The sequence below is a fragment of the Rattus norvegicus genome, chromosome 13, assembly GCF_021556685.1.
Source record: "Rattus norvegicus strain SHRSP/BbbUtx chromosome 13, alternate assembly SHRSP_T2T, whole genome shotgun sequence".
In the NCBI taxonomy this organism is placed as follows: Eukaryota; Metazoa; Chordata; class Mammalia; order Rodentia; family Muridae; genus Rattus; species Rattus norvegicus.
In genome coordinates, this window is record NC_141546.1 from 48,842,597 (window position 1) to 48,858,297 (window position 15,701).

The 15,701-nt window shown below is 42.9% G+C and overlaps 1 protein-coding gene across 15 annotated transcripts in view; it reads right to left on the reverse strand.

The window, feature by feature from the left end:
• Ppp1r12b (protein phosphatase 1, regulatory subunit 12B) overlaps nucleotides 1–15,701 on the reverse strand; it is a 197,918-nt gene that overhangs the window by 71,604 nt on the left and 110,613 nt on the right. For 7 of the 15 annotated variants that reach the window (XM_087580779.1, XM_087580776.1, XM_087580772.1 and 4 more), the window contains 4 exon segments: nucleotides 12,532–12,735; nucleotides 10,740–10,920; nucleotides 10,424–10,536; nucleotides 9,037–9,078 (listed from right to left, as the gene is read on the reverse strand). In XM_087580779.1, the coding sequence (XP_087436905.1) occupies nucleotides 9,037–9,078; nucleotides 10,424–10,536; nucleotides 10,740–10,920; nucleotides 12,532–12,735 (540 nt within the window). 15 annotated transcript variants of the gene reach the window in all.

Below are 15,701 nucleotides of genomic sequence, written 5' to 3' on the forward strand. Positions count from 1 at the left end.
CTCCCTTATCTATCAAAAGATAAAGAAGTTGAGTGGAGAAAATCTGTACTTTATTATCCTCTTAACTCTGTTAAAAGCAAGAGAAAAGTCTACCAAGAAAAAAAAAGATTGTGGTTGTTATATGGTATCCTATAAAAATATTACTTTACTACATAAATAACCAGGTCTATCTGATAGCTTACCTACCGTGTCTTTAAACGCAGGCACGCAATTGTTCCAGGCGGCAGTACGGCCTTGCCTGGGAAATACCTTACCTTATTAGGCAATCAGGCCCCACTAGAGAGGAAAAGGCAGACAGCCCCAGGACTTTACCTAAAGGAGAAGGGCCAAGGCACTGTCCAATGGCAGAGAGCTAGGTGCTTCACCAGATTAAGTGACGAGACTGAAAACTTCTGCTTGAGAGGAAAGATCCAGAAAATGGCCAGGAGCAGTTATGAGAGATTAGAGAAATAGCACAAGTTTGTCTGGAGAGAAGGGAGGAGAAAACTAGTAAAGATCTGTATAAACAGAACTGCTGGAAAAGCCACAGAAGAAAAGCAAGACATGTCAGTACTCTGGGCTCAACAGTGCAAGGTGGCTTGACCCACAGAGACATTTGTAGGCATATGATTTGTTTGGAAGCTCTTGGGATTCTGAGTGAAATTTTGAAACATTTGATCCTGTTCTTTTCTACACATGTTTTTCCTGCTAATTCAGCAATTCCTAAAAACTATTTCAAAATATCTCAAAGCCAGGCATGGTGCATGTCTATAATCCCAGTGTACAGGAAAGAGGGTAGAAGCGCCAGCCTGGGCTCTGTAGTGAGCCCTGACCTAACCTAACAATAATGAAAGGTTCCTCTAGAGCTATAGAGGAATCTGGGCTATTTCTCACATTTTTTTTCCCTAAGGGAAAACTAGGAGAAAACTAAAATACATGGTTTTAAAGGTTGATGAAAGTCCCAAAAGTCATGTTCTAGACTGACTTAGGAATTTAGGAATCACCATTAGTAACTTACATGTAGTGGTTTCATTTTTATTACATAAGCCAAACAGTGTGCGCTATAATTATTTTTAGTTTATAAATGAGGACACTGAAGCAAAGAGAAGCATCTTATCCAAAATAGCGGGGCAGTTAAGCTGGAATGTAAGCATAGGGAACTTAGTTCCTGGGTCTGGACTCAGCTTTTCTGCTCTCCTGCGTGTCAGCAGACCAAGATGCATGGTAAACAACAGATATTAACGTACAACAGAAGGCAGTGTGACAGTGTAAGTCGGGAATGGAATGCTGCCTTCTTTGCTTGAGTTCACCTCGAGGCCTCTGTTGTGACCTTTTTCTTTTTAACCATGCAGTCAGTTTCTGTATGTGTGTCAGAGGTGCAGGTGTGGGGGTCAGAGGTGCAGGTGTGGGGGTCAGAGGAAAACTTTTGAGAGTGGTTCTCTTCTTTTACCATGGGTTTGCCATCACTGCACCACTGCACAGGCCCTGTTATCCTCAAAATGAGATAGATGATTAACTCAATGGCTTTAAAGATGTTCCGTTCTAAACTCAGCTATGATGGTCATTTGAACCAGCACAAACTAAATCAAACTTTAGAATTTAGTAGCATCTAGAAATGAATGTTTCTCAAAAAAAAAAAAAAAAAAAAGCTTCACAAATGAGAAACTAAGACAGAGCAAAGGGAACTAAGAGGTGAGTCAACTCAAGAATGTTCATGGCTTAATCTGCATTTCCCCTTGGGGCTCCTCAAGGACAGACACAATGCACTGAACAAGGCCTGCAGAGAGCTGCGGTCTTTATTTCAAAGGGTGTCAGAGGAGTCTCTGGGATATTCAGCTCTTTCAAACCACTTTGATAAAAAAAAGGACAAGCAGATTTTATGGTTAATATCACTAAACAAGTAAAAAAACAAGGCAAAGAACAAATCCAAAACAACTTATTATATTGTTGTTTATAAGTTTGGAAAAGAGCAAAATGAACTCATATTCTTAAAGTCAAGAGGCAAGACTGTTCTCCCATAATAGTTCTCAGTCTTCTTGCTTTGAATTTTGGAGTGCTCCAGGGTTTTGTCTTTGGTCCTTCTCTGGAGTTATTTTCTTGGTCACTGCATCCAATCCCATGGTTTTAGACATGATCTGTATGTTTACTGACATCCAAGTTTAGAAACCCTGCCTGGACCTCTAACCCTGACTCTAGATGTACATTTATGTGCTCTCTTAACATTTCCATGTAAAACATGTCAGTTGATCCCATAAGCACAACACGTCTAAACTCCACGGCAGAGGCCTGCTCTTCTGCCAGACAGGTTCTTGCTACAGCACTCTCCATTTCAGCTATGAGGCTCTCCTTAGAAACGACTTAACTCTGGTGTTGGCCTTCATGTCTCGTTCTTCATACTATATGCAAACCAACAGTAAATCTAGGTGGTTCCAATTTCAAAATGCATCCTGAATGTAACTCCTTAAAATATTTCTGCTATGAGCTTGGTCCTAAACCACCTTCCTTCAGTTTTCCTGTACTGTGGAACCAGCCTCCTAACTGATGTATCCCCTCAGAGAGTATTCCTCAATATGGCAGCAGAAACCATAAAACACGTACACACAACACTCTGGTGTGAAAAAAACCTACAACAGGTACCCATATCTGCAAATGAAGCCTGAAGCTGTTACAGGGACTTCATCTATTTTGTCTGCCCCTGTGTTCATTCTGCTGTGGCCACACTTGTGTTGTCAGCCTGTCCTCAAACACACAGGGCACACCTGCCTCAGGGTCTTCATGACTGCTGTTCTTTCTGCTTTCACCCTACCCTCCTATGTCCAGCATAGCTTCCCATGTCACAGCCCTTACTCTGCTTTTCCATAGCACTTAGCACTTATTTAAGTACATATTCATTAGAGGTCTCTCTTCTTGGATAGTAAATTCTCCATGAACACTGCATTTTCTTCATTGTTGTATCCTCAGAATGTAGAAAAATGCCTGAGGCACAAATGGTGCCTAAGAGCATTAGAGAAAGAACAGGAAGAGCCAATGAAAGGGAAGCAGCACAGAGTACCAAGTGGTCGGCATCAGACATTTCTGGGGCTTTTATTTCTTGTTAACATTCAGAAATAAGTCTTGCTGGCAAAGTTAAGTTGTACTCTCTTATTTACTTAGTTGGAGAGTGCTTATATTAAATGGTTTACCTCTTTTAAGAGCACCCAACCAACACATCTCTCTACTAGCAGGCTAACAGTTATCTAGAACAGGTCAATACCTCAAATCCACAAATTAAGGATGCATTTTAAAGAATGGCTGTTGGTTCAATCTACTAGTTCCATTCAGGATTAAGACAGTTCCACTGCCCACGCAGAGGGCAAAGTTTCAGTGAATTTGTGCAGATTATCATCTGATTCTTCTAAAAGATCTTTAGGGAATTACGGGTGGGGGTAGACTTTCCTAACAAAAGAATGTTAATTCTTACTTCCTGACAGAAATAGACACTGATCTATGTGGAGGGACTCTTACTCACTAAACAGCCTTGAAGTTTTGTAAGATCCTTTATTCAAGGAGGTCAAAAGCAAGTCAATTCAAACATGGAACCTACTATGTAGACATCCAAATGGATAAACAGGGTATGGCATGGAGTGCAAGTCACATTTTCATGTCTGTATCACTACTGTTTCATGAGAATGTCTCTGATGCAAGCTAGGGTCACCTAGAGATTTCATGTCTCCAAGTAACTAGCATCTTTAGGCCTTAGTTTTCTTAACTGTGAGATTAGGTTCTTGAAGTAAGTTACCTCTGAATTATCTTATAACCTATGATATAAAAAGTTGCAAGGCAAATATCTTTACGATACTGAACGAGCTTCTTCAACAATTCCTTTAGAACAAAGCAAATGTCTTTACTATACTGAATGAGCTTCTTCAACAATTCCTTTAGAGCAAAGCACTCTGTCTTTGTTTCTGCTTCTTTTTAGGGCATCACTGTGCTGCTCACGGACATCTTTCCTGCTGACTACTTGTGCCCTCTAGTGATGAAGTCAATTATACTCAGGATTGAGCTGGGAAACAGACTGCCCCACAAGAGCAGATGGGAAAAACAAGCAAACTTCAGGGCGAGCAAAAGGCAGGCCAAAGATGAAGACAGGAAAAGATGGAAAGCATCCAAACATTGTGCCTGTGGCTGCTCCATCCAGAGCAGATACTCTCAAGTGCCTGCCCCCCCACCCCCCCACGACCCCCAATAGCCACCCAGACCTTTTCTGCAGTTTCCTTGGGTTTAGCTACTTATAGTCAGATTGCCTGAAAATATTAAGTGCAAATTCCAGGCTAACCAATTCATACATTTAAAAAATTGTGTATTGTTTTGAGTAGTATGATAAAATCTCACACAATCCTGTTCTGGCCTGCCTATAACATGAACTATTTCTTTGTCCAGAACCTGCCACATTCCCCCTAGTCAGTTAAGAGCATTCTTAGCAATCAGCTCAACATCTAAGACATTAGGATCCAGTGCCTATGTTCCAGTCACCCTTATTTTACTAAGTAATGTCCTGCAAATGAGAGTAATAATAGTCATTTTATTCAGTGTACAGTTACATATGTTCCATTTTATTATTGTTTACCTTGACCCACTTGTAGGTTAAATCCATGGGTATGTATGAGAAAGCACAGTACACAGACTACAGTTCTACCTTCAACTCTAGGCAGCCCCTGGGGTCTTGGAAACCATTTCCGTGGATAAAGGAGGACTGCTGTATAGAAAACATCAAGCAGACTCTGAAATATAAAGGCATCCATATAAACATTTACATTCAAGGGGTTTTGACTTAGTAAGACAAGATACCTAAACATTCCCAGAGACTACCTATTACATAATGGAGATGTGAAACAGAATTGCTTAAACACATCTGTCAAGGAGGAACTAAGATTTCAGATAACAGTCTGTCAGTTTCACTAGCTGGTGGATTTACCAGTGGGGTTGGTTGTAACCATAATCATTTACTCTACTAAGCTTAAGCAAGGTCTGTAGACTTCTTACTGTGTTCTTTACAGACACAAGAACAACAATATGTGACTGTCTTCTTCATCTACTCTGTCTGTGAGAAAATATCTGTGCTGTTCTTGGCTATGAATCTCATGTAAATAAATCTTGATTATAATGTAATAAGTACTTAAAAGAGGAGAAGGATTTTAGTGATGCCAGCAGAGCTCAGGTTACACGGACGACCTTCTTAGCCATACCATTGTTACTTGCAGGTGGTCAGACACTAAGGAATCTTCTGAAATATTTAAGAAGAGAGGAAAGAATCATATATATTGGGAATCATTTCTGTAATGGCAGAATTAATCTAAGTGCAGGGGGTTTTTTTGTTTTTTGTTTTTTCTGGAGCTGGGGACTGAACACAGGGCCTTGCGCTTGCTAGGCAAGCGCTCTACCACTGAGCTAAATCCCCAACCGAGCTAAATCCCCAACCATTTTGCTCTAATCCCAAGTGGAGACATATGGTAGAGATAATAACTACTGAAGTTTGTTTCTTAAAATTAAATATCGCTGAATTAGTCCATAAAAAATTATAGTGAAAAATCAGAAAAATGGTTGTCTTTTAGATCAAAGAATTGACTGAAAAGAGACAACAGAGAACTTTATGAGGTGATGAAGATTACATATCTTGCCAGGTGGTAGCTACATTGGCAGATGCAGGTCAAGATTCTCAAAATGGTACATTTTACATTTATATATTTTATTAGCTATAAGTGATATTTCAGTTGACAAATAGATGTCCGAGTCTTGGGGGGAGTCAACCTTAAAAACAATAAGTATTGCCACTAGAGGAAGAGAGAGGGAGAGAGAGGGAGAGAGGGGGGAAGAGAGGGAGAGAGAGAAGGAGAGAGGGAGAGGAAGAGAGAAAGAAAGAGAGGAAGAGAAGGAAAGAGAGGGGAAGAGAGGGAGAGAAAGAAGAGAGGAAGAGAGAGGGAGAGAGAGAAGGAGAGAGGAAGAGAGAGAGGGGAAGAGAGGGGAAGAGGGGAAGAGAGGGGAAGAGAGGAAGAGAGGGGAAGAGAGGGGAAGAGGGGAATAGAGGAAGAGAGGGGAAGAGAGGGGAAGAGGGGAAGAGAGGGGAAGAAGGGAAGAGAGGGGAAGAGAGGGGAAGAGAAAGGAAGAGAGAGAAAGAGAGAGGAAGAGAGAGGAAGAGAGAGAGGGGAAGAGAGGGGAAGAGAGGGGAAGAGGGGAAGAGAGGGGAAGAGGGGAAGAGAGGGGAAGAGGGGAAGAGAGGGGAAGAGAGGGGAAGAGGGGAAGAGAGGGGAAGAGAGGGGAAGAGGGGAAGAGAGGGGAAGAGAGGGGAAGAGAGGGGAAGAGAAAGGAAGAGAGAGAAAGAGAGGGGAAGAGAGGTGCTGGTACAGCCTTACAGCAGATACAGTTTCACTGAACCAAAGTCACCGAGGAAAGAACTGCCCTGACGTCTCAGCAGTATCCACACTGATTAGCAACAAGGACACCTCAGCAGCCAGGCTCTCTTTTGACTAGCACATTGGATTTTGTAGAGCCGAGCCAGTTTTACTACTTAATGGAGGGACGATATGTTATAGGAAAGAGAGCATGGTCCTAAGAGTCATTAGATTACTGACTATCCTAAGGTAGAACTGTAACAATTTACCCTGGGCATTACTAAGTATTTTTTTCTGTGGGCCCATATGGATAATGCCGACTAGAATTAGCAAAGAATGAACTAGGATGGAGAAAAGATAACACATAAGGGAAGATGCAAAATGAGACTGTTTTTAAAAGCAGCCTCACCTAGGCTGACTCAGCAGCAGCCTTTCCTTTGCAGAACTCCAGGTAGTGCTGGGGAATGGCACCTCTTGGCAAATGCTTGGGCCAACCTTAGTGTGGTGGTTTGAACATGCTTGGCTCAGGGAGTAGGCACTATTAGGAGATGCGGCCTTGTTGGAAGTGCATCACTGTGGGGGTGGGCTTTGAGACCCTCCTCCTAGCTGCCTGGAGGCAGTCTGCTCCTGCCTTCCTTTGGATGAAGATGTAGAACTCTCAGTTCCCCCAGCACCATGCCTGCTTGGACACTGCCATGCTTCCTGCCATGATGATAATGGACTCAACCTCTGAATCTGTAAGCCAGCCCCAATGAAATGTTGTCCTTGTAAGAGCTGCCTTGGACATGGTGTCTGTTGCCAGGAATGGAAACCCTCACTAAGACACCTAGGCACCCAGCTAGAGGTATTGTTTGCTTAGATTAACACTGGAGTCTACCTGACATATGGGAAACACTAGGAGATGCCACAAACGGTTGGATACATGGAAATTCTTTACCTGACAAAGAACTTGTGTCAAGCTTAACAGACCATGCTTTTCTACACAGACCACAAAGTCTGCTCCGTGAATTTAATTCAACAGTCTTAAAATGAAATTCCCTGAGAGGAGTTTCCCTAAAAGAGATTCTCTAAGCACTGTATCAAGATCACTTTTAATTCTTCTTACTTCATGTACATACCCTAGGCTAAGATTTTCCAGTGCCAAGAAGTTTACTACAGAGATTTTTTTTTTTACTGGCAAAAGACAACAAAATCTGCCCTGTAATTCCTAGGATCTCGACAACCTGTGCTAACCCTATGGGGATTTGTAATCTATTACTCAGATTCCGTTTAAGCACAGTTCCCCAAGGAAAACTTTCTGCCTCTAAAGCCTTTCCAAATCCCTTAAAGAAGAAAGTTGCTGGCATACATGCACAGTCTCATGCGTGCACATACACACACACACACACAGGCTCCAACGAATTTTTCTGTGTTATTTCTAAACAACACAATTCATCTTTGTAACATAGTTTCAACATCAATCAAGGTAGACAATTCTTACCTATATTATCATTAATTACCCCTCCCCTTCCCATTTGAGACAAGGTCTCACCATGTAGTCCATTCTGGCCTTAAATTTGCCATACAGGAGCTAGAGATGGCTTAAATGGTAAAGTAGACCTGAGTTCGGGATTTTAGTGCCTATATAAAAAGGCCAGACATAGCACTGTATGTCTATAATCCCTGCACTTGGCAGGTAGAATTCAGAAGGATTCATAAAATTTGTTAAGCAGCCAGTCTCGAGCAATTAATGAGCTCCAGGTTCGGTTAGAAATCCTTTTGCAAACATTAAGGTGGACGCCTTTGATCCCATACAACCTGTGCATACATATACAAATGCATCTACACCTATCCCAACACACACACACACACACACACACACACACACACACACACACCCCCAAAACCAAGAACCTTGTGATCTTCCTACCACAGACTCACAAGGGATTGTAAGCACATACCACCATACTACTACTGCTTGGGATCTTAACTATTTAGATAGAACAATTATGATTTACTCCTATGCCTATATTGGTAAAAACGAGCTAGTTGATTTTCTGTAAAGATCATTCAATTTACTGAGAATAAATGTACAATACTAGACTGCATGGTGATAGAAGGCTATAATTTTATATGCTTTGAAAAGCAAAGGACATGGGTTTGTATAAATGTTTACCAAAACCAAACTCCCTCTTTCCTGTAAACAATACTTCAGTGTTTCTGAGGTATAAAAGTAGCTCAGATAGGTAGTGCAGAGTTACAAAAGGTCAAGCTACAAAAGAGGTGAGGGGCTCACCCTTACTCAAAGACAAATATAAATAACCTTTAAATGGCCTCAAATGCTATGCTCTCGATATTTATGTTCTTCTGTTGGAGAACCATTAAACTTGGATCACGTTTTTCTTTTCTTCCAACAGTTTTTAAGAACTTTATCCTATCTAGTAGTAGTCAAGAGAGAAGAGAGCAGAGCCTGTATCAGGGCAGACGGCTGGCAGCTAGCACAGCCAAATACTAGAAAGCTGTTCAAGAGGGTGAGCAGTGCCACAGCCTAGGAAAGAGCAGCACCAGCGAGAGGCCTGCCTCACTTCTCAGAGGAACGCTCATCTTTACCCTCAACACACGCATGCCCACATCTGCTCATCTCCTAACACTGTGTGCCGCAGAGCAGGCCAGCCCTGAAGGGACTGTGTGCCACTGCTCGGTCACTTACCCATGCTTCTTTGACCTCTTCAGAGACATCTGTTTCATCCTCCTGAAATGGAAAGGAGGAAAACCACAGGGATCAGAGTCACAGACCTCTGAAAACAGCAAGGTCAGTCCTACCCATTATTTGAAAGGCTACTTCCTGGCCTTTCAAATGTGGGCAATGACACTGAAAGCCAAGTGACACCACCACTGCCACCTTCAACACCTGCCACAGGCAGGGGACGTAGAAGCATCACTGTGGTAATAAATGTTGAACCAAATAGGGCAAGAAAAAGGTAATTTTCAGAAAGCAAGACTTCATTTCACTCTGTCAAAAGTCATCAGCCTACGGTCTGAAGATGCAGCTTATTAGAAGAGTGTCTGTCTAGCGTGTGCAGGGCCCTAAGTTCAAACCCCACCGACAAAAGCAAAACCGAACACTATGAATTCAGTCCTAAGACAAGGAAATGTATCTTTGCTAAAAGATAGTTTGAAATGGATGACTATACTATTATATTTCTTGTGTTGTATTTATAGTTTTACCTAACTTTCAAATTGGTCATTAGGAACCAGGGGCCTCTGGGTTAGGATGCTGGCCATTTGGCTTAAAAATGCTAGCAGCAGGCTTGAATGGAAGACTGGATGCAGCTACGGCGGGAGTGCATTAAGGTACTGCGTGTGTTTGTGGTCAGTAAGTGGTGACCGGCTTTCTATAATTTGATCCTTTACCTCCAGAAAGGTAAACCTTAGTAAGATAAATTAGTGTCAACTTATAGATTTTAAGCCCTTTGAAATGTTTTTGAACTATTTTTTTCCTAAAAAAATTCCAAAAGGATACATTTGCTTTATACATCTGAATGTTTTGCCAGCATATAAGTAAATGTACCATGTGTGTGCCTGGATCCCTGGAACTGGGGTTATTGATGGCTGTGAGCCACCATGTGGGTACTGAGAATTGAACCTGGTTCTTCTGAAAGAGCAACACGTGCTCTAATCCAAGGAGTCATCTCTCTAGCCCCCCGTTCAAAATTGTATTATCCTAGAATAGTTAGAATCTTGGTTTATAGGTGGCCTTAAGATACTGTTGACTACATGACTCTCAGGGACTTTTAAAGAAGACTGCTAAAACTTGCCAAATTTATCCACTTGTTAGCATGGTAGTTGCAAATTTCCAGCTTTCAAAATCCTTTATCAGTTACAGTGTCTCCTTTGTGCTTAGCACTGCTCTGGGCACTTAGCAGAGATACACTGAATGAGTCCCATGCTTGCAGAGTCTTCTCTTGTCTTAGTAAAAGTTCTTTGCCATCTCTTCGAGAGTCACAGCATCACATGGTGTTCTTTCTTTTGCTCTCTATGGGAAGGTAGGGAGCCACAGGTGATATGGTGTGCCCCATGCAGACTGATGTACTTACGTCCTTTGTCCAGAAATTAATGCCTGTGCCTCTTCGCCGATCTCTAAGTCGTCTCCTCTCACGGACAGACAGCCTGTTGGAGGACTGATCATCCAAATCAGCTTCTTCTTTCTCTGCTCAAAGATAACACACAATGTGGATCTTAAAAACTTGGGCCATGGGGTTGGGGATTTATCTCAGTGGTAGAGCACTTGCCTAGCAAGCGCAAGGCCCTGGGTTCGGTCCCCAGCTCCAAAAAAAAAGAAAAGAAAAAACAAAAAAACAAAAAAACCCCTGGGCCATGCACTCTGAGAGTAACTTCAGAAACTGTACATACCACTCGTGTCCATTTCCTTTGCCGCTGTGGTGTTTGTGGTGGCCTCTGGGTCAGGGACTGAAGCTCTACTTGTGTGCAGTAGCTGAGAACCAGTGTATAGTGAGGGTCTTGACGCAGAAGGAGAAACTGGTGCCGTGAGTTTGTCTGGCTGAGTTGGACACCTTAGGCGATGATAAATAGGCTGGAAATAATTCATAGGATGAGATGTTAGGGGTCAAGTTCAAAGGATAAACACAGTAAGGGTCCTCAAAATGGGGCCCTTCCATATTCAGCAACTTATTACCAGGTGACGTTCAGTCAGTATCCATCAGCTGCATTGGTAGTAAGTGGTCAGCAAACAGCAGCCTCAGACACTGTTGCCAAAATGACCAAAGGCACTAAATAGGTCAGTGTTAATAAAAATTCCCTTGATCTTGAAAATGGGAAGAGCAATGGTGTTTTAAAGATGGAGTGCTCAAAGGCAGAGGACGTGGGAAATAAAGAGCTCAGGAGTGTGAGGGAGGGAACAAGGGTGAGTGAAAGCCTGAGGAGGACAGATAGCAATCATCGGATGATCCACTGACATGCCACATGACTCACTGAAAAGCTCTTTTCCTTTCGAATTTTAGACATCAAACCAAGGCCTGGCACATACTAGGCAAGGCTAGACCACCGAACTACATTCCTGAAACTAAAAAAATTTCTGGTTCCCCTGGAATTTTTGTTTTTAAGAGTTAAAACAGTTAACTGGAGATTCTTCTAGGTTCACAATGTGGAGGTTATATACCTTTAAATTTATAAACTATAAAGACAGAAACAATAAAGTAAAAAAGTTTTGGAATGAGATAGAACTTGGCTAAATGTCTATCCTCAGTAGGCAGTAACTGTGTGAACAAAAGTTAACTTCTCTGGCCTCAGCCTCCTCATCTGTAAAATAGGGATAAGCCATCCTCAGCCAGGATGGTGAGGGGCTAGTTAGACAATGTGTATTAGGCACCTGAACTCCACCTGAGAACCAGTACTCAGTAAACAATAACTTAACAGAACAACGAAATGCATGGCACTCTCAGTTCACAGGACCTAGCACTCAGAGCACCAACAAGTGAGACAGCTGCTTCTAGTCGCTACAGTAACTAACAGTCACTCGGAGCCCACATCAGGACACTTCTGAGAGAGAAGGAGTGCTGATGACAATGACAGGGAAAACAGTTGCCACGGAGACCAGGAGCATGTTGGCCCTCTCTTCGAATGTTTCCTCCCCTAGACACATGTCCACACAGATGGTAACTCCCAGGTATTTAGGAAACAAGCATTAGTGTCAAACAAGCTCCATGGGCAGACTGCCATATTCCAACCCTTACTGGTCGACTACTCCATGTGTAGAGTGAAGGTAAGTTACTCAGCCAGTGGGACTCAATTTCCTCATTTATAAACAGGAATACTAGTATCAAATCTCAGAGGGGTCTCCTGAGGATTACACCAATTAATCTATTTTAAATGCTTGAAACAGTGTCTGGCATAAAAACACTTATCTCTTAATTTGCATCTTATTACTCTATATCCTCTCTGTAAAGAATAGTAAGACATCCACTCAAAAGCATTGTTAACTACGAGGAGAAAAGTGATAACTTGAAGAACTGAAGTCCTTTGGTTTTTTTCAGCTAAACAGGCCTGCACCAAAGACAGCTATAAACACACAGTGGCTTTCAGGAATTGTTTACTTCAAGGCAGAATAGCCCTTAAGCCACCACTGATGAAGGTTCACCAAATTATTGTGCTTGTGGGGCAGAGCATGCTGGCAAAAAGAGCTCACCTCTTCATCCAGACTTCTGCCCCAAGGTTGCTGGCCCTCGCCAGCTTCCTTTGTTGGGGCTGCTGACGGTTCCTGCTTCTTGGTGCTCCCTTCAAGTTCACCAGAATCTTCAAGCTTCTCACCAGGCTGTTCCTGCGCTTGTCTCTCTGCCCTCGATCGGCTGAAAGTCTTTTCTGCCTCTTGGAGGTCTGTTAGGGTAACACCCTGGGAAAATATCGGGTGGTAAAGACAGTTTCACATTAACACACAGAATTCTTGAGCAGGGAAACTGATGCCCTCAAAACAACCCAAATGAATCTCCCAACAGAGGGTCATTTCTAGCAACATGTGTTTAAAATAAGGTGTATGGGGAACTCAGACCTAAATATGTGTACGCTCTGAGCTAATACTTTAGCTTTCCTACCTTGGTCTTCCAAAAATAGGCCAACAGTGATATCCACTGTTACAGATGTACTTGATCCATACCAACCTGCTCAGTCATTGAAGTGCACTTTACCCCCTCTCCAGATCAAATGGTTACCCTCTGAGCAGTAAATACTGAAAAAACCAAACTTTTTTTTGTCTTTATTAACTTGAGTATTTCTTATTTACATTTCAATTGTTATTCCCCTTCCCGGTTTCCCCTAACCCCCTCCCCCTCCCCTTCTATATGGGCTTCCCTTCCCCATCCTCCCCCCATTACCACCATCCCCCCAACAATCATGTTCACTAGGTGTTCAGTCTTGGCAGGACCAATGGCTTCCCCTTCCACTGGTGCTCTTACTAGACTATTCATTTCTACCTATGAGGTTGGAGCCCAGGGTCAGTCCATGTATAGTCTTTGGGTAGTGGCTTAGTCCCTGGAAGCTCTGGTTGGTTGGCATTGTTGTTCATATGGGTCTCGAGCCCCTTCAAGCTCTTCCAGTCCTTTCTCTGATTCCTTCAACGGGGGTCCCGTTCTCAGATCAGTGGTTTGTTGCTGGCATTCGCCTATGTATTTGCTGTATTCTGGCTGTGTCTCTCAGGAGAGATCTATATCCGATAACTGTTGGCCTGCACTTCTTTGCTTCATCCATCTTGTCTAATTGGGTGGCTGTATATGTATATGCCCAAGAGAGGTATAGCTGGGTCCTCAGGTAGTTCAATGTCCAATTTTCTGAGGAACCTCTAGACTGATTTCTAGAATAAAACCAAACTTTTAAAACCTGGTTTAACAACTCTGAGATTCTACCTCACACCAGTCAGAATGGCTAAAATCAAAAACTCCGGCAACAGCAGATGCTGGTGAGAATGTGGAGAAAGAGGAACACTCCTCCATTGTTGGTAGGATTGCAGACTAGTAAAACCATTCTGGAAATCAGTTTGGAGGTTCCTCAGAAAATTAGACATTGCACTACCTGAGGACCCAGTTATACCTCTCTTAAGCATATACCCAAAAGATGCTCCAACATACAACAAAGACACATGCTCCACTATGTTCATAGCAGCCTTATTTATAATAGCCAGAAGCTGGAAAGAACCCAGATGCCTTTCAACAGAGGAATGAATACAGAAAATGTGAAACATCTACACAATGGAATATTACTCAGCTATCAAAAACAATGACTTTATGAAATTCATAGGCAAATGGATGGAACTGGAAAATATCATCCTGAGTGAGATAACCCAATCACAGAACAACACACATGGTATGCATTCATTGATAAGTGGCTATTAGCCCAAATGCTCAAATTACCCTAGATGCACAGAACACATGAAACTCAAGGATGACCAAAATGCTAATGCTGCACTCCTTCTTTAAAAGGGGAACAAGAATACCCTTGGGAGGGAATAGGGAGGCAAAGTGTAGAACAGAGGCTGAAGGAACACCCATTCAGAGCCTGCCCCACATGTGGCCCATACATATATAGATATAGCTACCAAACTAGATAAGATGGATGAAGCAAAGAAGTGCAGGCTGACAGGAACCAGATGTAGCTTTCTCCTGAGAGACATAGCCAGAATACAGCAAATACATAGGCGAATGCCAGCAGCAAACCACTGAACTGAGAACGGGACCCCCATTGAAGGAATCAGAGAAAGGACTGAAAGAGCTTGAAGGGGCTCGAGACCCCATATGAACAACAATGCTAACCAACCAGAGCGTCCAGGGACTAAGCCACTACCCAAAGACTATAAATGGACTGACCCTGGACTCTGACCTCATAGGTAGCAATGAATAGCCTAGTAAGAGCACCAGTGGAAGGGGAAGCCCTTGGTCCTGCCAAGACTGAACCCCCAGTGAACGTGATTGTTGCGGGGAGGGCGGTAATGGGGGGAGGATGGGGAGGGGAACACCCATATAGAAGAGGAGGGGGAGAGGTTAGGGGGATGTTGATATCCACCATGTGCATACTGGAGCCTACAGAAGAAGCCAGAGGGGGTGTTGGATCTTCTGGAACTCGAGTTACAGGTGGTTGTAAGCCACTCTTTAGACACCGGGAACTGAACCTGGGTTCTCTGCAAGGGCAGTAAGTGCTCGTAACTGTTAACCTAGCTCAAGACGTTTCAAGAAACGTTTCATCTATCAGAAATTACATGAAAAAATGGATGATTGTAAGATATTGTGTACACATTAAGATAGAAACCCTAGGACATGAGGAGACAGCTCGGTGGATGAATGAGCGAGAGGACCAGAGTTTGGATCCACAGACCCAGGTAAGCACACATATGGGGAAATGGGAAGCACAGACTGTGAGGAAGGACAGATGCTCATAAAGCAAGTTCACTGCTCTGATCAGCAGTAAGCAAGAGACCCTGCTCAGTTCCAGAAGGCAATGACTAACACACGAAGTTGTCCTCTGACCTCAGCAAGAGCTTCCTTGGAAGGCTGTGAGGGTAAAAGGCATTGTGGCTAAAGGGGTCTGTCCAAAGACTCAGAAACAGGAGGTCGGGATGGTGCAGGTGTCTATCAGCAGTTTAGCAAAGATGAGGCAGTGGGAGGAAACTAAGGGCAATGAGACCTAGGGAGCAGGCAGAGACTGGGGCATCTACCACAGCAAAGAACTAGATGCTTACTTTCTGATAATTTTTCTTCTGTGGACCCTGTATCTCTTTAAAAAATAATAAAATATTTTCAAAGGTCATGTATACATTCTGAGGAGTCTGAAGATCCTTCCTAGTTCTTATGTGGACCTTGGCTCTCTCTACTG